Source organism: Trachinotus anak, unplaced genomic scaffold (genome assembly GCF_046630095.1).
Source record: "Trachinotus anak isolate AG129_WGS33_773 ecotype Australia unplaced genomic scaffold, CSIRO_AGI_Tana_v1 ptg000008l, whole genome shotgun sequence".
Taxonomy (NCBI): Eukaryota; Metazoa; Chordata; class Actinopteri; order Carangiformes; family Carangidae; genus Trachinotus; species Trachinotus anak.
The window spans coordinates 6,530,801-6,553,979 of record NW_027273859.1 but is presented as its reverse complement, the minus strand read 5'-3'; the positions used below and the strand labels follow the sequence as shown (position 1 = coordinate 6,553,979).

Genomic DNA, 23,179 nt, shown 5'->3' with positions numbered 1-23,179 from the left:
CTTCAAAATTCAATCAAAATCTATGCAGGTTAGGTGGTTTTCATACAGTCACACCATCTTGTTTCAACTCCTACAACACTCAGCACAGTCTTAAGACAAGCAGCATTATTCATGACTGCACATTTGCTCATTAGCCTTCCCAAGAAACAAGTGATTCTTATACGAATGCAATGTGGTCTTTGACAGCTTTTATTCGAAGGTGGAGGAAACATTTTAAATCATTTGAGTGCAAATGAGAAGCAACATTTCATCCATATACATGTATTTACAGATGCACTGGCACTTAGATGCACTTTAGAGGCAAGGTTAAGAACTTAATTAGTGGAAAGAAAAGGAGAGGGTGGTGAGCACACAGATCAGATAGGGCACACTCTGTTACATATACTCTACATGCTTTAAAGTTTGGGAATGTTATGATCTAAAGAATGCAAACTCCATTTCCTGGTGAGGAACTTAATCAGAGCGTAGCTGCACCAAACTCTGATGAACCGTTCACTTTGGACTTAATGGTTTTCAGATATTAAAACAAAAAGGAAAAAAAAAAAAAAAAAAAGCTTAGCTAAGTGCATCTGATCTCCTATCGGTCAGCTATCAGTGGGCACTGCAATCTGCAGCAAGCATCTGATGCCCCTCAACTGTCTGGAGGGGATTCCTCTTCTAGTCAGTTCCCAACAGAACTGATGAAGAACTATTTCTACAAGGCATCCACTGAGAAGTCGTCATCTTACTTGCTGTTTCTTACAGTGGAAGCATAGACAGTGGACAGGGTTAAGAAGGCCCACTGAGATGAATCATGGGATTTTATATCTATAATGCACCTCCATAATTCCTAGTCCCTGACCCTGTGCTGCTAACAAGCAGGCTACATTATCCTCTCCCCCTACAAACAAACTCTGCTTCAGAATAACAAAACAAAAAAAATACCCCAATGTGGGAATTATCACTATCACAAGCCTCTTTTCACAGTTTCTCAAATGTAACATTGAACTGCAGATGACAAGGATGGAAAGTGTGGCATTCCACGGTGCAAAGAGGGTAAAGGATGGGAGGGAAAGAGCTTCTGTTTTTTTCTTAAATTCTCTATCTTGTATTTTTTTCTCCCCAGTGGCATCAAGGACTTGTGATCTTGAGGCAAAACAGAATAAAAAAAAGAAAACAACTAAAAATATGCAAGTGTCCAAATTCAGTTCATTCAGAGTCTATTGTAGAAAAAGAGGAAAAACTGATAAATTGAAGATCAGCAAAGCAAGTTCTTGGTTCTCAATTCTTCTCCTCAGCCTTCACCTCCTTTTTCTCATCTTCTTTCTTCTCATTTTTTTCCTCCGCCTTCTTTTCTTCTGATGCCTTGTCTTTTACGGAGAGCCCCTCCAGCTTCTCTGCCACCTTGTTTGCACCATCAGTGTTGCCTGTGGCAAAACAGTGAAACATGCCATCAACTAAAAAGCTAGGTAGGTTAAACACAAGTCAGTTTCATGTCTTCTGCTTGCCTGAGATGCCCGTTGGTCTTTAGAGAAAACATACCTGCTGTTTTCATTTTGCACCTCAACTCACTCACTAAAGAATATTGCACCTCATTGCTGCTGTGTTCAGATTAGAAAACACTATTATCTAGATAAAAATCTGAATTGTCATGTAGCAGAACATACTGACACCAGCCTTTTAGAAAGCCAGTCGAGTGTAACATTCTGCATGTTCATGTAGCAGACAGAAAAAGTCCCAGGCTGGAGGGAGCAGCAAAGAACAGAGTGTGTCTGCATACTCAAACTCGTCATGTTATCCCTGGTTTGAACTCAATTTAAAACAGGTTGCAATAGACAACAGTCAAACCTGAGTACAACAGTGGGATATTGGCATGTTAAACCTCCCTGTAAACCAACAAACCCTTTGAAGTACTGCAGTTTTTAAATGACTAATTTGTGAAAAGACACTACCATATTACATCTCACCTGCATCTAATAACGCATATATATTTTTTTAAAAGAAAAATTCCTTAAATTTAAGGTTTCTGTACCTGTTCCCTCTAGATTTTTTCTGACCTCCTCCTTGCACTCATCAAACTTCACCTTGAACTTCTGAGCATCTGTAAACAGAACAGAGAGTTAGCATATGTTTACGTAACCCAGCTGTTGTATGATGGACAATGAGGCTGCTCAATCATGCTGCACTGATAAATTACTTTAAAAAATAAACAGGAAAACCAGTAAAGAAATAGCTGGTGGGTGCTGTTGCCCAAAGTGTAGATGTAGAAAATGGGATTTTTACAGCTGGTTGTCTTTGCATTTGGGCAACCTTTCAAATGTAATATTAGATTAGATGCATGAATACTTACTTTCTGCGTTTAAAAAGCGGATTGCCAGGAGTTCAGGTTTGGGGCATTCATCAGCATAATCTGCTAGTGTGTTCCACACCCACGCCCTGTCACTGCCAGCATTGGGCTTCAGCTCCATTGTAGGTATAACTGAAGTTCACAAGAGGGAGAACAATGTCAATATACAGTCATTTACATTGTAGTATTAGATATACTATTTAGTTTTTGCGAATTGCTATTATTATAATCAAAACAGTTTGATTAGTTTGGTATTACTTCTGTTCTCCTCTCCAGAGCTCATACTCCATGTTCATTACACTCAGATAAAAAATTTCCTTAAATTTGTTTTGATCTCCACTTGAATTTGTTTAGGGGAACACAAATATAGTCAAATTGTGAACAGTCAAAGTCATCTGGTAACTGGTAACATAAGCATCATAGTCTTTACACATATAGGTGAGCACATAAAGGTATGAGTTAAATTTGCTATACAATACATAGCGCAGTTCGTCATACACTGGCCTTTTGTTATTATAGCAGATTAATATGTTTTCTTCCTTTATAATACTATGTTGAATTATGACATAAAACAACAATTCAATTATATTTGCAAACTGGACTCACTGTGGTGATTGGCACAGATCTTCAAGGTCCGGTCTCTCCTCATCAGGAGGCGGATTGTGCCTTTCTCTTTGTGTTTCAGCAGCTTGACGTCGCCAGTTCCCCTCTCCTTCCACTCTGGAGGGTCGTTCTCAGAGGCAAAGCGATATAGTTTTGCCCGCCTGGGAAAACAACAGTATACTTCATTAACAGGATCAATCAGGATCAGGGAGATACCAATGTACTGGTTTAACAGTCACGTGTTGGCCAGCTAAATGTATATTAAATGACATTTGTGTGACAGATAACAGATGACTATAAAAACAAGAGTACTAAAGGAAATTACATTTTGAAGAGCTCCTCCTCATCCTCTTCTAATGTTTTCACATCCTGCTCAGGAAGGGACACGATGGGCTCAAAGTGGGGATCATGATTGGAGTCCTCTGCATTATCTGCAGTGGTGTCGTGCTCCTCCTGGTCCTAAAATGAAAAGCAGTGAATGAATTAACTCAAAGATTTTTTTTTTTTTTTTTTTTTTTTTAACTCATTTGTGTCAAACATTTAGAGTTTAGTTTTAAGTATTTAGACGTGTGGTATAGGTCAAAGTAATTCTTCAAACTCTCTGGGACAAACTGACCAACAGGCCATGAATGCTTCAATAGAGGGATTTAAGAGCTCATTGGTTAAGTATAGCTTTTGTAGGGGGAACTGGCAAAGCCTTTTGTAAATCACTGTTGCTGAGCCAAGCATCTTTAATGCTATTTGATGCAACATGGTCTCAGACTGATGCGCACAAGATTAACTGTGCATTACTAATATGTCAAGAACACACATAACCTTCATACAAGAGTGAAACCCTAACAAAGAGCGTGAACGTTATCCATAAGAAAGTGTGCGCCCCCCTGACTGGTCACAAAGCGTGGAGAGCCCTTTGTGAATAGTCAGATGCAGCATCATTTAACGAATATTAGTTAAGTATACGCGGCTGGTTTTCCTTTCTTCAAGGCGGCAAACCTACTGCTTATGATCTAAGAGTTAGCGGTGTCTCAGTGTGGTACTCAAGACTATGCGCCTTAGCTAACAGAGGTAAGCTGCATCAACGCAACTGACATTAAGACGACTCTATAGCTGTATAATTTATTTAATGAGCTCACTGTCTTGAATGAGCAAATGGACATTTAAAAAGTTCGGGCTTGACGGAGTTACAATTTACTTCAGTAATGTTCACAATTAGTTGTTCAACTTTGTTTTCCTGAGTCAACTCGTTGTGAAGTTACCTCGCTCGTTAACGAGGCCTTTCTCTAGCAGGCTAGTCGAGAGCTAATGGTCGGGCTTTTCGCACCATGATGTGTGTCACTGACTCAGACCACAAATATTTAACAGGACCTTGGGTGACATGGTTTACGGGATAACTGGACCTCGGTTCAGTGTTAAACTTGTTACTGTTTCCTGCCCGACAACACGGAGTCACAGTCCCCTGCGCCTTGCTGCTCCAGCTAACATTAGCAAACTAATGTTAGCAACTCTTGTGCTTGGCAGACAAAGGCAGGGGACCTAGCTAACCTTATTGTCTCTGGCCAGTCGGCTACACGCAGATTGTGACATACCCTGCTCAAACAACTGACGACTGCGATAGTTTGGTGAACTTAACTGAACTGTGTCCTTTGCTTTCCTGGTTTAGGACCAGAATAAGAGGCTAATGCTAACATGCTGACTCCTGAGCACTTCGGAGCGAACAACGTCCACTCAGTGGAAACGTCTCAGCGGGTAAAACCTCACACTGGACACACTGGGCATTTCCAGCCGCCTGTCAGAAATCTCTGAAGCCTCATTACACCATACAGCCTTGCAAACATATCGATTAGCTTCTCTAGCATCATGAGAAACAACATCATTGTCGGCATTTCTGGCTCGCAGCTCCCTTGACAAACTTTGACGGATTACGACGCGTTAAATACAATGTTCGCCACAAAATTCCGATTTCAAAGCGGACATAATGCACTAGATGACCTAAAATGTGTGACCTCACCTTCGGGTCTGCCATATTAATGTAGATGTTTGTAGATTATGGAAGTAGTTTGATAGATTCAAATCCCAAACTGGCCGCCGTTTCCCTTCAGCCACCCTCACTTCCTGCTGCAGCTTTCGCGCCCCGAAGTTCCTACGCATGACGGCGCCCCGCCTCCCCGGGCTGGGTCCGTCTGCGCCCCGCTGGGCAGGGGCCCGTTTCCCTCATATACTGTCAGTCAGTACGGAAAATGTGACAATCCTACTGCATCTACTGCAAAATTATAGGGTTTGTTATACTGAAGTGTGAGGATGACATTTATGAATACTTCCATCGACAGAGATAAGACAAACAACAATTAATCTGGATCAGCATCATCACATCCAACAAAGGAGTATGTGTGTTCATATCTTTTAATGTCAAAATGAACTGACCCGTTATCCCACCCTCTGTGAATCATGCAGTGTATGCATTCATTCGTGATTCCTAACTTAACTAAGCACAAGCACATTAATTGAAATGCAGCATATGGGCAGAGTATAAATTGAAGTAATAAAGGCCTTCAACTGAATTTTAAGATGGGGTCTTAAGATCTACTAATAATGCAGGGGTCACCTTATGGCCTCTGTCATTTCAGTTTATAACGGACTGCAGTGGTGCAGGCGGTATTCACAGCCAACTATGTAAATCATTAGAGCACAAACTGGCATATGGTGAAGCCCCTGAAGGTCCAGTCTTCTGCACTCCTGTTATGAATACACATACTTAAATCTAGGTGGTTGGGGTAAACATGTCACAAGCTGAATGAATTATTTCACTATTTCAGGAGGCTGTAAGTAAAATTTACTTATGATAACATACAATAATTTTAGGAACAATTAATATAAGTTTTCTTACAGCATAGACCTTTATAAAAATAGATATTAATATTATATTAATGATAGAAGTTATCCAGAATTGTTTAGTTTTGAAGGCACATTGAAAAAACATTAGGCGTTATTGATTTCATCACTGAATCCTGATTAAACTTTACTTAGTAACTTTATTTCAACTAACATTATTAGGAAAAAAAACCCGAAAAGAAAAAGATTGGTTCAGTAGCACATGTTTACTGGTCTGTTTAATATGTAAAAGGACTCAGTATGACTCTATATTATTTGTGGACTTTACATAGAGGAAATTGCATTTGGAGCCGTAATTACATAATTAATGTGAGTTTGCAGTGTGGGTTTGTGGCATATCTTTTACATATCGTATGTTTCATATATATATTTATTATCCTGTATGTATCTTGTGTTTTGTCTTTCACCCATAGACTGTATGGTTTCACCTGGCTGCAAGACGCATTTCCTCTTGGGAACAAGTAACACATTTAAGAGAAGTTGAGAGAATTACTATTGAAATGGAACCATAACAGATTTCAATTAAGTTTTAATTCATCTTTTTTTTTTTTTAACTGTATCTACAAAGTAACCAGAACCATTTCTGAAAACATGACTTATGAAACAAGGTGCTCATGACGCTCCAGCCCCAAAATGTCGACTATCACTTTAAAAAAGGTCAAAGTTCATGCAACACGTGGTTACATCAACATGGTAGCGCCCTGTGCGTTTGAGTGAAAACTGGAATCGAAAGTAAATGTAAAGAGGTAAGGCTCTTAAAAAACATGTGGATCTGCATTTAGTGTGTCCATGGCTGATATTTAGCAGGGTAGGGATATATGTATGAAGCGTCGGATATTAAACAGATATTTTGACGAAACGTTTTCTCTGGTGAAGAGATGTGAATAATTTCCACCTCAGCCTTTTAACAAACATATGTAACATTACAGACCTCAGTGTGCTGTCTTTTAGCTTGATAAACAGCCAAGACTCAAGCTCTTAAAAGCAATTGATCTCCTTAAAAGTCGCTATTTTAAAATTTCGTCGCTGTTTTTGTTTATTTTAACCGTTCATTTTGAAACTAACTGTAAAGGTTTTTTTTATACAGTTACAATGTTTTCTAAACGGTGACAAGTAAAACAAACACTAAAAAGTGTGTGGTGACATTGACAGAACTTTTATTCACATATCTTTCTGAATATAAGATCAGTCTGTTAACTGCACTGTGTTACGACCCAGCAGTGATGGCTGATGTTAGTGGCAGCGCAGTGGCTGATACACCACCCTCAAAGGAGGAGAAACCTGATGACCTCCCCCAGGACTCCAGCAATGAGGACGTAAAGTCTGATGTCAAAGCTGAAGATGAGAGTGAGGCTGCCTCTGACCCCAGCATGTACCGCTACATCAAAGAGGACCTCTTCACATCTGAGATCTTCAAAGTGGAGATCAGGAATCTGCCCAAATTCGTCGGCTTCAACGACCTGAAGAAGTTCCTGGCCAAGCACAGCCTCAACCCGCACAAAATCAAGCTGTTTGGCAGGCAGACGTTTGCTTTTGTCACCTTTAAAAATGAGGAGGAGCGCGACAAGGCCATGAAGATGGTGCATGGCATGCAGTGGAAGGGCCAGGTGCTGAGTGTCAAGCTGGCCAAACCCAAAGCAGACCCCATCCTGAGGAAGAGGAGGCAGGAGGAGGGAGAGGGCGCAGGAGGGCAGCCCCCATCCAAGCGAGCAGAGGGGGATGAGGAAGAGGAGCCGCTCAGTGTCCAGATAGCCAATGTGGTGACTCCTCTGTGGAACGTGCCTTACGAGGAGCAGCTGAGGAGGAAGGAGCAGGAGGTGGTGGGGGTTCTGCAGAGGCTGGCCAAGTAGGTGGTGTCATTTATATGGAGTCGCACCATATCAACAGCAGCAATTGTTCGACAGCAACACTAGCTATGGATGACTATGGAGACCAATGCTGTTTTTTTTATGGCAACTCCTGACATGTACATTTAATAGCTTCAAGTTTGACCATCTTTTTTGCAACAGAAATGCAGTCACGCCACTCTGTTTCCTGTTTTTCAGAGAGATTGGAAGCACCAACAAAGCCATGCTGCCATGGCTGTTTGCACAGAAAGGGAAATACAACAAAATGTGTTGTCCCCTGGAAGCTATCCAACCATCTCCCACACAGGTATATTTTTAGATTTCTGGTGTGATGCAGCTTTCATTTTACAGGGATCCACATCAGCCACGGAACAGCTTTAGGGCATATTTTTAAGGCTGCGACTAGCGATTATTTACATGTAGGGGTGGATGTTAAATGAATATACTCGGCTTGCTCCATGTGGGATGCATCACAAACATCGAATACAAATTGTCACGTGATTGTTTTAAGCCACCGGCAGGATTACATCTTAGAAGCTGGAGAGTATTTTTGATTTGAATGGAATTTTTTTTTTTTTTTTTTTTTTTTGTGATACTGACTTAAACGTTTAATCAATTGTCAGAATGCTGATTAAATTTTTTGTTAACCACTAATTGATTCATTAACTATAGTTTAATCTTTAATTATTTTATACCATTAGACACATTTTCAACATAAAATGCTCATTGTTGCTTCCTGTGTTGTGATAAAACAGGGGAACGTTTCACTGTCAAAGTTATTGTATATCCTTTTATTAAACAGTACACTAACTCAGTTTTATTAAGTGATATCAATGCCTTAGTTCATACAGTCTTCTCATGCATGATATTTCTATCTCAGTGAAAATTTAGTTTGTCTTATACCTTGAAATACAGTAGTGTCTAATATCCCCCTAATCCATCTGTATCATGGCAGACAGAGTACAGAAACAAGTGTGAGTTCCTCATCTCAGTGGGTGCAGATGGTGAGGACAAGACCATCGGTTTCCGCCTGGGGAAATACAAAGGAGGTTCCTGTGCTGTGGTTGGGCCGGCTGAGACGTGCCATGTGTCCGCCGAGGCCAAGAGAGTGGTCAGCGAGTTTCAGAAATTCATCAGGTATTATTACAAAAAATAGTAATAAAAAGATAAATATAGAATGTGTTTTAAGAACATCAGGTTTTCACACATATTTCCTCTATCGCATTCAGTCTCACTATTATTTTGCAAACAGGACAACCCCATACTCTGTGTACAGTCCTGAGACATATGAAGGACACTGGAAGCAGCTGACCGTGCGGACAACGAGGACCAAACAAGCCATGGCTGTGGTGTTCTTCAACCCACAGGTGATGAAATGTTCTCAGTTCAACTATGTCAGATTTATTTTTTAATAAAATCACAGACTGTTGGCTGTTGACTCTTTTGACCTCTTTTACTTGTTCAATGACTCCTAGAAACTTGAAGAAGAGGAACTCAACACTCTAAAGAGCTCCATGAGGGAGTACTTTATAGAAGGAGAGGGGAAAGACAGCGGTGTCACCTCTCTGTACTTTGTTAGAGAGGGTCAAAGGTGAGAGAAAACGCATGAAATGACTAACAGTCGTCTGAATTATACAGTTCATTAAGCTAAACCTGTTGTGTTTTTGGCTGTGAAGGAAATCTCCTAACCCAGAGGACTTGCCCTGTGAGCTGGTGGCTGGAGAAAGCTGCATTCATGAGGAACTGCTGGGTCTAAAATTCAGAATATCCCCTCATTCCTTCTTCCAGGTGAGGAGGACCTCAAAGATTTCCACCACCACATGTCCTTTTTTCAGCAAATTCATTCATTTGGGTTTATTGTTGGAGTTGTGTATAATTTTTTTTTACAACACACATATAAACAAATGTTCCAGCTGTGGTTTCTATGTTAGTGACAAAGCTGTGAAGCCTCCAAACATGAAGTGCACAGGTGTGAAGTGTGTCTGTGTTACCTGGCAGGTGAATACAGGAGCCGCAGAGGTGCTGTACTCTGCTGTGGGGGAGTGGGCCCAGCTGGATCAGGACAGCACAGTGCTGGATGTGTGCTGCGGGACAGGAACTATTGGCATCTCCCTGGCTAAGGTAATGTTTGGTGTCTGTATCAGTCATCTGGCAACATGTCATAACCAAAGCAGACAGGCAGGTGTGCAGCTCACTCTTTATTCACAGTATTAACCAGACACAATAAGTTTAGTGTTCTTGGTTAAGTTCTGACATAGTTTTTTTTTTTTGTTTTTTTTTCTGTTTTCTATCGACCATGAATTGGGAATAAGCTCACATATACACAGCCCTGACATATCATCACCGTACCTGCTGGAGAAAGTTGAGCACTTAACAGTTAATGGCAGAGTGCTCAAAGGTGTTGCCAAAGAGATTCTCTAAATTTGAGAAATTAAAAGATGAATCTTTTCAATGTTATATTTGCTCAGGGATGAAAGTGGACTTTCTGAGTTTTTATGCCTCAGCGCTGGACATTTATTTGGAAAAATGTCAAAGTCAAAGGTCAAAGGTCACAGTGACCTTACAAAACACATTTTTGGCCATAACTCACAAATTCATATGCTAATTAAGACACAATTCAACACAAATGTCTAATAAGATAAAATGATGAAGTGATAACATTTTATATCCAAATGGTCGAAGGTCAACTTCACTGTGACATCATCATGTTCTTCAAAATTGAGATTGTGACCATGTTTACTGCAAGTTGTTTGGTTGATAGAGGCATGCGATCTAATTCTAGTTGACTTTTGTTTCCAGAGGGTGAAGAAGGTGATCGGGATCGAGATGTGCCAGGAAGCAGTGGAGGATGCCAAAGTAAATGCAAAGCTCAACGGTAGGACACCAGATAACGTCACACCTCGTGTCAGATGTCAGGATCGTGACAGGATTGAAAGTATCAATAGGTGACATTTTGTATTGGAATTGGTGATTACTGTTAAAACTATTTAACAGAATATCATCTCTCCTAAATGATATTCAACATAAAGAGAAATTATTTTTTTAAAAGACAAAATGTAAATAGAAGTTGGTTTTAGTGGATGGGTAGTGTGTTGCTCTGGTTTCACAAATCAACCTTAAAGCCACTGAATCATCTTGTTTTAGTTTCTTCTTTGTACAGAGTGAATGAACAGTGATGATTGTATCCAAAGTGCTGTACATCTTTTTTTGATCAGTTTTCTCTTTGCTTGTATTTTAAGGTCTAAGTAACATTGACTTTTACTGTGGAAAAGCTGAGGACGTGTTCCCCAACATTCTCAGTGCTCTTGTCTCACCCAGCCTCACTGCCATTGTGGATCCGCCCAGGGCAGGCTTACGTGAGTAAACAACCATTAACTTGAAAATGTATTTAACTCGCTTCAAGATTTGTCATAAAATTCAATAATTTCTTTTAATTGAACAGATTCCAAGGTAATTCTTGCCATCCGGAGAGCAGAGCACCTGAAAAGGCTGGTTTATGTGGCGTGCAATGCAAAGGCAGCCATGAATAACTTCATTGAGTAAGTTGTAGTGTCTTAATTTGACTGTTTTTATCGCAGCAGCTGTTAGCTTTATTAGATAATGTGAGTAAAAGAAAATAAAAGCTAAAATAGTCATACTGTTATGTGACCAGCTCTGCTCTTCTGTTAGTCTGTGCAGAGCACCATCCAACAGAGTTCATGGAGCCCCGTTCCGTCCAGTGCGAGCCATGGCCGTGGATCTGTTTCCTCAGACCATGCACGTTGAGATGCTTCTGCTGCTGGAGAGAGTGGACTACGACTCCCAGCAGAACAGCGGCAATCACGAGGAGACAGCTTCTTAGCCTTAGAAACTCTGCAGTTTTGTAGGTAGCATTGGCTCTCCATACTAGAAATGTATGCACACACTCAGTTCTCCCTAGAATCAGTGGAAAAGTTAATGCTCATATTCTTTTCTGTCCTTTAAGTATCTGCAAGGCCGTACACGTTGAGGGGGTCGGTTCATCAAAACGTAACAGTTTAGTACTCACCAGTTCAGTCCTCTCAAGTCATAATGCAGAATTAATATGTGCTTCAAATAAACTGTTGATTACAGTATGCATTGTATTTGTTTAACTGAGTTTTACAGACTGTCTCTTTGCCTGCTCTGCCTTTTCAGTTTGAATTTTTGTTGGTTGTGTCTTAAGACAAGTTTTTGGTACAATATACTATGTTCATCTGTTTTTCCGGACAATACTGTGAGTAGTGAGTGCTATGGAATAAACATCTTTACACCTTTAACCCCCCCCCCCCCCCCCCCCCCCCCCCCCCCCCCCGTGACTGAATAAAACAAAGCCCCTCTAGTCATTAGTCAAGACATTTTATTTTGCATAACAAATATCACTGAAGTCATGGAGCTCAGGTTGCAATACATACTTCATTTTCTAGGCAATATCTCAAACAATTCATTGGTAAAACTTAACAGCAACACGTCTAAAAGCAGTATTTGTTTTTTTTTCCGGTCTTCTCACACTGACACACACTTGGCAGGACAACACGCACAGGGGGCAAAGCACATTCTTGAAGCAATCTACAATATCACAACAGCCTGGTGTTTAAACTGTGACGTGTACTTGTATGTTTTGTAGAAAAAGCACAGACCAAATACTTGACAGAATGCACAGCAGTTTCTATTTTGTTCCAGCAAGTAACATGTCTGTATTTTCCCGTTTATAGATGTTTCTACTGTACAGTTTGCAGCAACATTAAGTATTCTATAAAATGCATAAGACTGTAAGTAAGCTTTGGTATACACAGTTTCATCAGCTTGTGTTTGACTCAATGACACGACGCATTTTGTTCATGTCAGTGTGCCAACTGAATTTAGCAAGGCTGCCTTTTGAAAAACATACTCTACTCATGGTTAGAAAATATGATCAGGTGTCACATTGATGGCAAACGTACACAAACAAAATACACAATCCATTAAGATGAGTCTTAAATCTGCACATGCTGTAGGCATTTTCCCCTAAAGTTTGTTTTATAGGCTGTTGTCTTTAAAAATACTAATTGACTAAACAATAAATGCTTTATCATCAGGTAAAGGGGGCTTGGTCTTTCCACTTCCTGTTGAAGGAGGGGGGGGGGGGGGGGGGGGGGGGTTAGGTCCAATGTACTGTATATACTGAGCCCTTCATGAAATGGATTAACTAAGGCAACATGTAGCTGACAGGATTTTCTTTTTAAGGGCACCAAAAATGAAAAGCAACTTAAATGTACCAGGTGGTTAGTTGGTGTACATGGCATTAGTACTTAAAGAGAGGCTAGGCAAGATCTAAAAGAAATGATCTTTTCAGTGGCCCCAGCAGGACTATAGTTTGTTGTATTGCCAAAGCAAAAAACAAACAAAACAAAACAAAAAGGCAACAACTCACTTAAAATACAAGGAGCAGTAAAAGCAGTTATTTTTGTACCAACAGCATAATCACTCAAAAAAATCAGACAGGACACAGGTGCATGACAATAGCTCTGAATAGCGATCACTTCACAACGCATGTTTTTATCGTGCAAACCAAGACAGCGACTGTCCATTCCGAGGATAAACAAAATCGGCATATTTTGTATTTCACCCAAAAATATCTGTAACACCTACCATTAAAATACCGTGTCAAAGAGGAACTTTGTTTCCCAATTAAATGAATGGTATAAATATACAAGTATTAGCAGTCCCTTTCGAATACTTGAAGCACAAACAAAACTAATAGGTGCTGGTACTATAAGATTGCGGCTGTTGAAAACGACACTTCAAAACAAAACCAACAAAGTGGTGGCTTTTGCAGTCAAAGAAGCATGCATTTTTATTTTGATGTGGTTCATATGTTGTCAAGTCATGTTAACTTCTCTGCACCCTGGGTGATTTTTTTTTCTTTCCTAGTGCCATAGTGAGGATGCATCTAGAGAGGTAGACGATATTTGCTCTAGGGTCTGTTAGTGCATTTAGTCCTACCCTTTCATCTACCAGCTGATCCAATATAAGTGAATGAAGAAAGCAAGCAGCACTACTGGCCTGGTCAATGACTAATTATATTGCCATTAGATCTTAGTGATGCATAATTAAGTGATGGATGGTGTGTGACGAGTCTTGACAGTGACTGGGCTTCAGTGCCGTGGTTCATCAGTGATTCCGAGACTTAAACGTCAACAGTGCAGAGAGGTTCACTTCCTGGTTGGGCAGACTCCATTATGGTCATCTTGGGTTTCTTCCTTGTTTCCTCCTGGTAGACATAACAATAAAATAACCATAACATGAGGAGTAGGTTTAGAAAGACAGCTCAGTTATTTGAAAATATACAAATCCTGGCAAGGACTTGCAGCTACACTATATAAGCATCAAGTGTAGCTGCAACAGAGACAATTGCTCTCCCACTAATTCAGACCCTGTAGATTTACTGTTTGCCCAGATGAAGTTCTGTGCTCCATTTCAAATAAAGCTACCACCACATCTTTCCTTCAATGAGCTATCTGTGTACATTGGAACCTCTGTCACCAAAGTAAATGGCCAGGGAGGAAAGGATGAGCACATCGTCAAAAAACAGGCAACCCTCAACTTAATACCAGAAGTCAGCAGAAGACTCAAAAATAAATTGATGAATGTTTCACAGTTGCTAGAATTACAATACCTTACAAGGAGGTTTTTGTAAAATGTTCTGCTCTCTACGTAACAGAAGTCTGCTCACCCTCTGCGTGGCCAGTTTCTTCATTTCTTCTTGCAGTTTGTTCAAGATATGAAGGTTTGGCTTGTTCTTTTTGGCATACTGTTGGAGCTCGATCACACTCTTGTCATTGCTCTCCTGCAAAAGATCAGTTGTTTAGAGTCATGGAGATGTGCAGCACTGTACTGGTGTATTCACATTTCACTGGCTGTTCTCTGATGTGGCAGACAGCCATGTGTAAGCAACATGCCAATTAACTGTTAAAACTAAAATGCACTTGCAATTGCTGACATGAAGCTGTTTTAAAAGGCACAAGTAACTGCAGAGAAAGTGTTTTATGTTGAAAAGACATTTTAATTGCTTTCTGGGCTTAACGGTTGACAATTTGTACTTCACGCCATCGTCATAACAAGAATTATTCTCTTAAGATTCTTAAAATCACATAAAAATATTTATTATAAAGCCTGACATAACAGACATACAAAACCAGCCTTTCTTTAAAACATTTTACAAACTTTTCACAGACTAACGACACTTCATAGTGTGTTGAAGAGGGTACTTACCTTCTTGACCATCTTGTTGCTCTCTCTGCCGTACATGCGCAGCAGTGAGCCCCAGTTCTTGACGTGGGGATGAAGCATCTGCAAAATCTTCTGAGATGCTAGTTGTTTGCCAACCCTCTTGTTCTTGCCTGTTGGAAAAGACAGTAAATGAACAAAACCTGTCACAGAAAGCTTCATCCATGTTAGACTCTGAAAGACCAGTTAGCACCACAGGGTGAAACAAGATAGGGTCATTAAAATAAAAGAGAAGATGGGCATCATAATGATTCGCACTGTACTGAAATGAACTGATTTGTATTACAAAATAAATATCAAAAGTAAAACAGATTTTAAAAAGGTACATATAAAGCATCAGTACCACTATGTTTTGAACCGTCCGATACTCCTTGAGCAATCTAATTACATATTTGCAATGCTTGAAATAGGAATTATAACTGATTACATGCTGTGCAATTCAAGAAACATTTCAACTTGATATAAGCACTATATTTGATATCAGATGAAAATGCAGAATGTGATGTGAAAGGTTTTAGTTTTTAGTGTCAAACGCACCAGCAAATAACCAACTCATCAGCTCTACCCACTGACTGGTTCAGTTTCACCATGTTGTGATATGAGGATTAGGGTCTACTTACACCAGCCACGCACAGTATGTTTCCCACATGTCATCACATATTCACTCTTCTGGTTTTTCCCGGGGATCACCTCAAATTTAATGCTGGTGTCTCCCATTCCATGATTTCTGCAGATTAAACAAAGGCAAATTTAAAAAAATATCTGCAACCACACTGTTCTGAGCAGATGTAGATGCTTCAACTGAATATTTCAGTTTATGCTTCTTAGGTTCATCAGTCATGTGTCACTCTGTATTGCTGAGTATAAAACACACTAACACTACTAATACCAATCCATCAAAGATAAAAGCTTAAAATTACACAACCACAAACATTGATAAAACGTTACTTTCTTGGTGGAGTTTTGTGTTATCTCTTACCTTTTAAGGCACTCATGAAGAATCTGATATGGCGAAAGTAGTCCTGCTTTGTTGGTCAGCTCATACACCCTTGAGTCTTCAATACTGATATGATTAAAATACTGTGGGACAGAGCACATTGAATGTTACCATTGTTGGGTTATCCTTAATTTTTAGAAATGCATTAACTTTCAGGGAAATCTTTCTATTTTTTTTTTGCAAGGCTTGTTATCAAAACTTGTGTTCTGTGCCTTCAGTGACGAGCTTTAGCTTAATCTAGAACATATCACTGAGAATGATTCTGGGTAAGAACATACAATAGGTGCTTTACTGTTATTTACAGTACAGTAAATAAAAAACAGGAAAAGAGAAGTACCTCCAGTTCATCGCCCTCGACAGGCTTCTCCTCCGAGGTCTGCTTCACAAAGTCAGGGATGAGGATTTCCAGTGTGGCTCGAGCTAGAGTTTACATCAGATTACCAGTGAGTGCAGAACTAGTAACGTATTACAACATGCGAGTTTACCAGCGCATCTATCTACTGCAATTAATATGAAAATATATTGGAAGGTGCCACAAAGACAACTGGCTGGGAGGGGAGATGAAAACTATTACACATCACGTATGTTTGTTGGTGATCACATTGCTTAGTACTGTAAATAAAAACTTACCAGCTTTATTCTTCGCAAGTTTTTTACTGCTTGCAGTTCCTGTGCCGTACGTAACTCCATCTATAATGACTGAGGCTCCAAAGGGTTCACTTGGGTTCTCTGTGAGGCACACAGAAACACATCACTTCAATTTATAAGAGGTAACAGCAATACTTCTGTGTTCACATGGTCAAACATGCACATACCATAGAGGGGGGTGATGTAAATGTACACTGATTTGTAGATGTCAACAGACAGAACAGAGTATATTTACATGTAACAGACACTGTGTTGATAACACTTAAAGAACTTACCACATTCAAAAAAGTTGTAAACAGGTCGAACCTTGAGGACACGTTGCATATATTCGTGCAAGATGCAAACTTCAGACTTTCCGTTCGGGTTGATGACAAATTCTGTTTTAGAAAATGCATAAAAATGTTTGAAATTCATCAACAAACAATACACCAAAAGGACATCTTCAACAACATCTTTAAATGTCATAATCTGAAATAACACATATTAACACAGCCTTTTTTGCAAAAAGATATAAGTTGTGAGTTAGTGAGTTCCTTTAACTACACTGCTGAAGAGTCCAGACAAAGAAGAGCTCAACAGTGCTTTGTTAGTTTGACAGGAAAAAATGATTCTGGCCACATTCATCACAAGACAAAATATGTTACGCAGATGTAGTTTGGTCTTGTGTTTTATCAGCTTTTTAGTCTGTGGCACAGAGTTCAGCTACACAGAGAATCTGTAAGGAGTGTTGTTGTTTTAATGGTTTGATGTTTTAAAAAAAGAGAACATGAATTGTGTGATATTGCATGAGTCTAACTTACCTTTCTTAGTGGGTGCATCTTGGACTGACAGTGTGATGAGTTTCTGGTTGGCAGGAAGGATAGGTCTCTCCGACTCTGCCTGCTTCCTCTTCATGTCCCTGTTGAACTGCCTTCGCTCAGCCCATGTACGAAACTTCTTCACAGTGACTTGTTCAAAGTCAAAGCATTTTTCCAGGTACAGGCGAAACTCTTCAAGTTCTGTGAGGTATTATAAAGTTTGATTGCTTAATGGCAAACAGCTTGATAACGAGTTCTTACAACAGCAAAAACTTAATGACCTTTCAAACTCAAACTCACTGTCAGTGTACTATGAAAAGCTCTTACCTATTGACTCGTCCTTGCACACCTCCACCTTGGCCTTGACTTGTCCTAAGGCTCCTTGGGCAGTGTCACAAGGCTGGGGCTCTTTACCCTGCAGGCTGCTGCCAGTGGTACCCTCTCCATCTGGGCCAGCATCAGTCAGAACGGAGGGAAAGATGCCATCATGATCCCCAGCTGCAGTGTCTGACTTGCCTTCTCCCTCTTCACCATTAGCTTCCTGTCTGAGTTTGACGGGAGACTCCTCTGCCTTAGGTGTCACCTCCCCGTTCAGCTCCCTTTCCTCCTGTTCCTTCATTTTCTTGTAATGTAGGCATGGGATGCTGCTGGTGGGAGGGTCATGTTTCTGTGTCAAAAAAAGAAAGAAAAGACAAAGTGTGTTAACAGTAAAGCTAGCTCTTTGGCTGACTTTATCCTGACTTTCAAGAGTTAAGCTCAAGGTTGATTGCTCCAAGTTGCTGTTTTCTAAAAGGGTAGACCATCTGTTCCCAAGAAATTTGTGAGAAAAAAAATTATTTTTTTATATTATAACAAAAAGTGTTAATTTGATCTGCTTGAACCTCTGTTTTTCCCCAGGAGCTCTCTGCCAATATTGGCAGTGTTCCCTGTTTTCACACAATCACAAACCTAAATGGCGGTGATGTGTAACGTCACATTAGCTTCAACAAGAACAGACCAAAAAACTCATTACTATTTATCACCACAAGGGCATTGTTTGAAAAACATTTGGATGATGTCTATGAGAGCTTTGGAGGAAACGGATAAGAAATACAGACTGGAGTTGAGTGTGGACTTTGGTGGCAGATCCTCAACACTGAGCAGCACCACAAAGCCAATTATGTCTAGGACTACAAACTACTTAAGCCCGCTTAAACTGGTCAACCTAGCAACAGGAGCAAAATATATAACAATTCTGTTTAGAGAGCCGCCACAGATGGGCACCCAACTAATGTTATGATCAAAACCTCTGCACTGTTCACATCAGTATTATAAGTTATTTAGACATGAAACTTCTTGTACTGCATCTTACCCTAATACTGCCAGTCCCGAGGAAGTAGGGTCTGGACCAGGTAACCACTCTGGTTTCCCTATGTAGGTAGACTGGAATGCCTGAGTTATGGAATGTCATGATCCATCCATCAGGTAGAGGCTCAGTGGGTGGACGCCCCCGACCTGCCATTTGGAAAAATCTATACGTTAATGCAGGTTAAATGATGAGCCTACTTGCTCATCATAAAAAAAATTTTAAAAAATCAAGTGATATTTATGTATGACTACAATTACCTCAGGCTTGGAATAAAAGTTAAAAAGAGTTTGAATTTAGGTTTGAAAAAGGTAAGGATGCGTTAGAGCTGAACATACAGGTAAAATGTTACCGAACATCAACTTTTGTCACCTAATAGTTGGATGTCAACATGAAAGAACTACATACATATAAACCACCAGCAATTTATAGGGTGAGAATTCATCACTACTTTTATTCAACAACACAGTGTGCGGCTTGGATTGTTGCCTCTAAAACAAGTTTTAATTTAATTTTTTTTTTCTTCAGTTTTTCTTGTCTCACTCATACTGACTGGTTATAGAGCCACTCAGCCACTCTGCATGTGCTTTCTAACTGTGTTGCTACTTAAGAGACCTATGACACAGAAACCATGGCTACTTGGTTATCCACTTTGGTTGTGCAGATCTTACCACCTTTGCTCACCAATTTCACTGGGGAAACCTTGTGTTGTAATTTATACTGGCAAAAAGACAAACACAATACTATCCTACTGTTGTATCAGTTCACTTCAAAATACATTTATGTAACAGATGTAGCACATACTATTTAGTATTTTTGACCCACACAACTGAAACCACATTCAGCTGCAATTTCCTTGATAGTACAGAGCCCTAAAACAGACAGATCCACCACTCACTCTTCAGGACAGTCTTAATTTTGGTCATCATAGGCTGAACGCCTCCTTCACCATCTGACTGATGATCACTGTCCCCGCCATATTTGTCCTCTGCAGGGCGCATCTTTTTGGGGACTGGCATGCCCTCCTCCAGCAGAGCATCAACATCATTGTCAAACTCCTCCTGGAAGAGTCAATGGTTAAGGCTGGGAGAGAAGGTTGGGTCACCACTTTATAGGAGTTTTGAATGCATCACCTGAGAAGAAACTAACTGATGTGATGTGTAAACTGAATGGAAAAATGATCTGTTCCACTTTGGGGCATAAAAGTGTAATTATCCTGAAGTCAGAACCAGATGATATTGATCTTATATAAACACTGACTATAAATTAAATCATACATTTAGCAGTTTTAATCCCTTCGTTTTTTTTATTACTGTTGATTATTTTATGTCAAAAGGGAACCCAGCATTTAAAGGGAGAAATTAAAAATGTCACTAACCTCTTTCAGCATCTCAATTCTCATTTCAGTAATAAAAAACAGAAATGAACAAAAACAAACATTTAAAGTTATACTGCCTTATGGGACATTTGATTCTGACATAAACAGTCATGCATACTGATGCAGGTCTCAAGTGATGCAATGTAAAATCAAGAAATCATTACAATGGTCACTTTTCTGGCCCTTTTTTTTTTTTTTTTTTTTTTTTTTTAAACCAGCCCTTTGACTCAGCTTTAGCCATAGTTACTTCATAATATATGTTATTTAACACTGTAGCAAAACACATAACTGTAAATGTACAACCATGCCTGTACATGTTGCAGACTTCAAGAAAGACCCATAATCAAAATGTTGTTTTGTACTAAACATTTGTAACTATTTGGCGGTTTGGTAGAAAATATCTATGTGAACTCCGAGCATCATGTGAAATGTGTGGATTAATTACAGTTACCACAACATTGTTTCTGAAAGACTAGTGGCTGATGTTGTTTTCCAAATGTGCATTACCTTCAACTAGTGGTGTAGTGTGATCTCACACCTACATTACATAGTGTTTGGCACAAATATAACCAAGTTTGCGTAAGTGTTGCCTCAATTTGGGAAACCACTAACAAACCCACTACCATGAAAAGAATGCCACCATCTGTCATAATCTTGGCCTCCATTGGGCTACATTCACACTAAAAACTGCAGTATAAAAACTGCAGTGGTTTGGAGGGGCAGCTCGAGGTATTAGTTAGAGAACATGGAACTCAATTTGACTAATATAATTTTTAGATGTAGTCAGTTTATAATATTATTATGAGAAGAGCTATTATGAGAGTGTTATCGCAATGATAATCATTTTCTCTATGAACTAAAACATTATGACTTAAATAGTAAAACTGCACTGTTGATGCTGGACCCCGCTGTGCTGAAGCAGTGTTCTCACTGAAAAGACAGGGGAAGCTGTATTTAATGACACAGTGCTGATCATGCCCCCTAAGGACTGCACTATATAAGCTGTATTATGCCTACAACATTTCTGTTTGACAGAGAAGGAAGAATTGGGTGTGTAGCTGATAATAACATGGGATACTGCAGACACATGAACAGACATACCTCATAGGAATATGGCCCGGCCTCATCATCGGCTTGCTCCTGCTGAACTATGACCTCAGATTTAAAGCCACCGCTCTCCCCATCGTCATGATCCAGGAAGTTGTCGTAGAAGTCATCCAACTCATCCAGGACAGCAAACTCTACCTTGTTTTCCTGGTCTACATCAGCCTCCTCTGATCTTCTGCCTGTGTTTCCTGCTCCAGAGCTACCCTCAGCTACCTCCTGCTCACTAGTCCAGTCATGCAACTCACCATTCAGGCCGTCTAAGCCATCATCACTTCCTCCATCCTGCCCTTCACCTGTGTACAGAACCTTCCTGTCTTTGCTATTGCTGCTTTCAGTGAAGCTTACACGGATCTTAACATCTCTGAGCAGCTTGAGGTCCGGTAGAAAGTTGGTGACTGGGGGAGCGTGGCGGGCTGTTCTGGGGCACGGTGGGTTGGGATTGGCCTCATCAGAGAGGTGGCTACAGAAAGTGACTGAGCCCTTGCTGAGGGGCTGCTGTGGCGTGGCTTCCCCGTCCCCTGGGGTGTATGTGTATCCATCACCACCAGAGCTAACGTCCATTACCTCTGCGTCACTGGACGTTTGCAGGGGAGGTGGTGGAGGTGCTCTGCCCTCATCTTGGCCAAAATCATCAGGGGGCTCCAAGGGGAGAGGGGGTAGAACATCATCTATCTCCATTTCCTGCGTTTTGACAACTACTACATATACAGACTGATAGTTGATTTTAAAATCTAACCTGTTGAGAAACTTCCTTCTTATCTAAACCCAGAATGCATGCAGAAGCACATCCCTGTATAGACCACGTACCAGATGTGAATATGCTAAGCTGACTACATTGTTCTTTTCATTAATGTAGACAGCTTTCAGAATCACTGTCTCAATTATTGGAAATCACAATGCATTCAGCTTAATAGGGGATCTAGGCACTGAGCATCCTCCAGTGAGATCTTCTGGGAGCTGGAGAAAAGGACCAGTGAGAGTAAATGTCAGTTATTACAACTTTATGACTAATAGCGTAAAAATACAACACATTTAACGTACAACTATTACTAACGTTACAATGTAGCACCGAACAAGGTCTTTTTGCTTGGGAATATGATTAACGTTTACTCAAGTTCAAATGACATATCAAGTCACCGTAAAATAAAACAGGCAAGGACCTCGTTTTAGCGCATCTGTGCAGTCTGCAGCTGCACAGCGGGCCCCTGGTAACGTTAACATCCATGCTAATATGCTAGCATGCAACCATCGGGCTACACAGATGTAGACGTCTGCAAAAATGGTCAGCTAGGCCAAAAACAGCCAGGCAGGGGTTAAATAAATACTCACCGATAAATATGACACGGCTGTCTCCAACTGGGCGCCTAACTACCTTTCTGACTTATTCTATCTCGACCAGCCGCCACAAGCACTCATCACCAGTCCCGCCATCTTGAAGAAAACCACAGCGAAAAGCTAACTCAGTCCCCGCCTCCCAGTACCGGCTTTTTCATGAGTGATTGATCAGCGGACCAATCACAATGTCCCTCCAAGGGCCCTAATAGTATGATTCAACCAATCAAGCATTTGGCATCTTGGTCGATGGTCACCACGCCAGAATATTAATGAAATGAAAAAAATAAATAAATAAGAATTTAGATATATTCTGAATTAACTCCAGTTAACTATTATTTTTAAACTCTGACAGACTATTTTTTTTAATCTTTGATTTTCACCTTTTAAACAACAGAAAACTTTCATTAAAAAAATGACATAAATCAGATACCTGTAAACTAACAGTGTTTTTAAGATTTATTAACGTTGCAAACACAACTCGAGTGTGCTCACTTTTTTTTTTACACTAAAAATACAATTCCCAGGTCTATCACACGCATTAACTCATTTTCTTTGTCAGTCAGGTCTGTAGATGCGGTATTGTAAGAATGATTGAAGACTGGTTATGTGTTGACGTCTATAGTGCTTGACACTGAAGTGTA

General features: G+C 40.1%; 3 protein-coding genes and 1 non-coding gene across 8 annotated transcripts; 1 reads left to right on the top strand and 3 right to left on the bottom strand.

Moving 5' to 3' along the window:
- Window positions 1-173: 173 nt before the first annotated feature.
- ranbp1 (RAN binding protein 1) lies at window positions 174-5,093 on the bottom strand. Its single transcript, XM_071482136.1, has 6 exons — window positions 4,938-5,093; window positions 3,255-3,388; window positions 2,933-3,090; window positions 2,330-2,458; window positions 2,012-2,080; window positions 174-1,406 (listed from the first exon to the last, which is right to left on the bottom strand). Exons 1-6 carry the CDS (start codon window positions 4,950-4,952, stop codon window positions 1,261-1,263), a joined length of 651 nt encoding a protein of 216 aa, XP_071338237.1. The 5' UTR covers window positions 4,953-5,093; the 3' UTR covers window positions 174-1,260.
- LOC139624810 (small nucleolar RNA SNORA77) lies at window positions 1,627-1,755 on the bottom strand. Its single transcript, XR_011691755.1, has one exon. It is a non-coding gene; the product is annotated as a small nucleolar RNA SNORA77 (small nucleolar RNA).
- On the top strand, window positions 3,955-11,768 carry trmt2a (tRNA methyltransferase 2 homolog A). 5 transcript variants are annotated; one of them, XM_071482129.1, is made up of 13 exons: window positions 3,955-3,994; window positions 4,590-4,675; window positions 7,040-7,664; window positions 7,864-7,972; window positions 8,621-8,802; window positions 8,918-9,032; window positions 9,141-9,256; window positions 9,342-9,453; window positions 9,664-9,786; window positions 10,465-10,540; window positions 10,905-11,021; window positions 11,108-11,204; window positions 11,335-11,761. In XM_071482129.1, exons 3-13 carry the CDS (start codon window positions 7,042-7,044, stop codon window positions 11,504-11,506), a joined length of 1,842 nt encoding a protein of 613 aa, XP_071338230.1. In that variant the 5' UTR covers window positions 3,955-3,994; window positions 4,590-4,675; window positions 7,040-7,041; the 3' UTR covers window positions 11,507-11,761. The 5 variants fall into 5 exon arrangements, with proteins under 5 accessions (XP_071338230.1, XP_071338231.1, XP_071338229.1 ...); XM_071482130.1 differs by lacking the exon at window positions 3,955-3,994 and having other exon boundaries at window positions 7,037-7,664; XM_071482128.1 differs by lacking the exons at window positions 3,955-3,994; window positions 4,590-4,675 and adding an exon at window positions 6,424-6,564 and having other exon boundaries at window positions 11,335-11,768.
- Window positions 11,769-12,005: 237 nt separating this feature from the next.
- Window positions 12,006-22,652, bottom strand: dgcr8 (DGCR8 microprocessor complex subunit). Its single transcript, XM_071482123.1, has 14 exons — window positions 22,533-22,652; window positions 21,198-22,160; window positions 19,617-19,779; window positions 18,725-18,867; window positions 17,701-18,040; window positions 17,377-17,574; window positions 16,852-16,953; window positions 16,559-16,657; window positions 16,266-16,348; window positions 15,911-16,011; window positions 15,552-15,658; window positions 14,917-15,044; window positions 14,378-14,491; window positions 12,006-13,915 (listed from the first exon to the last, which is right to left on the bottom strand). Exons 2-14 carry the CDS (start codon window positions 21,879-21,881, stop codon window positions 13,832-13,834), a joined length of 2,346 nt encoding a protein of 781 aa, XP_071338224.1. The 5' UTR covers window positions 21,882-22,160; window positions 22,533-22,652; the 3' UTR covers window positions 12,006-13,831.
- Window positions 22,653-23,179: the final 527 nt, after the last annotated feature.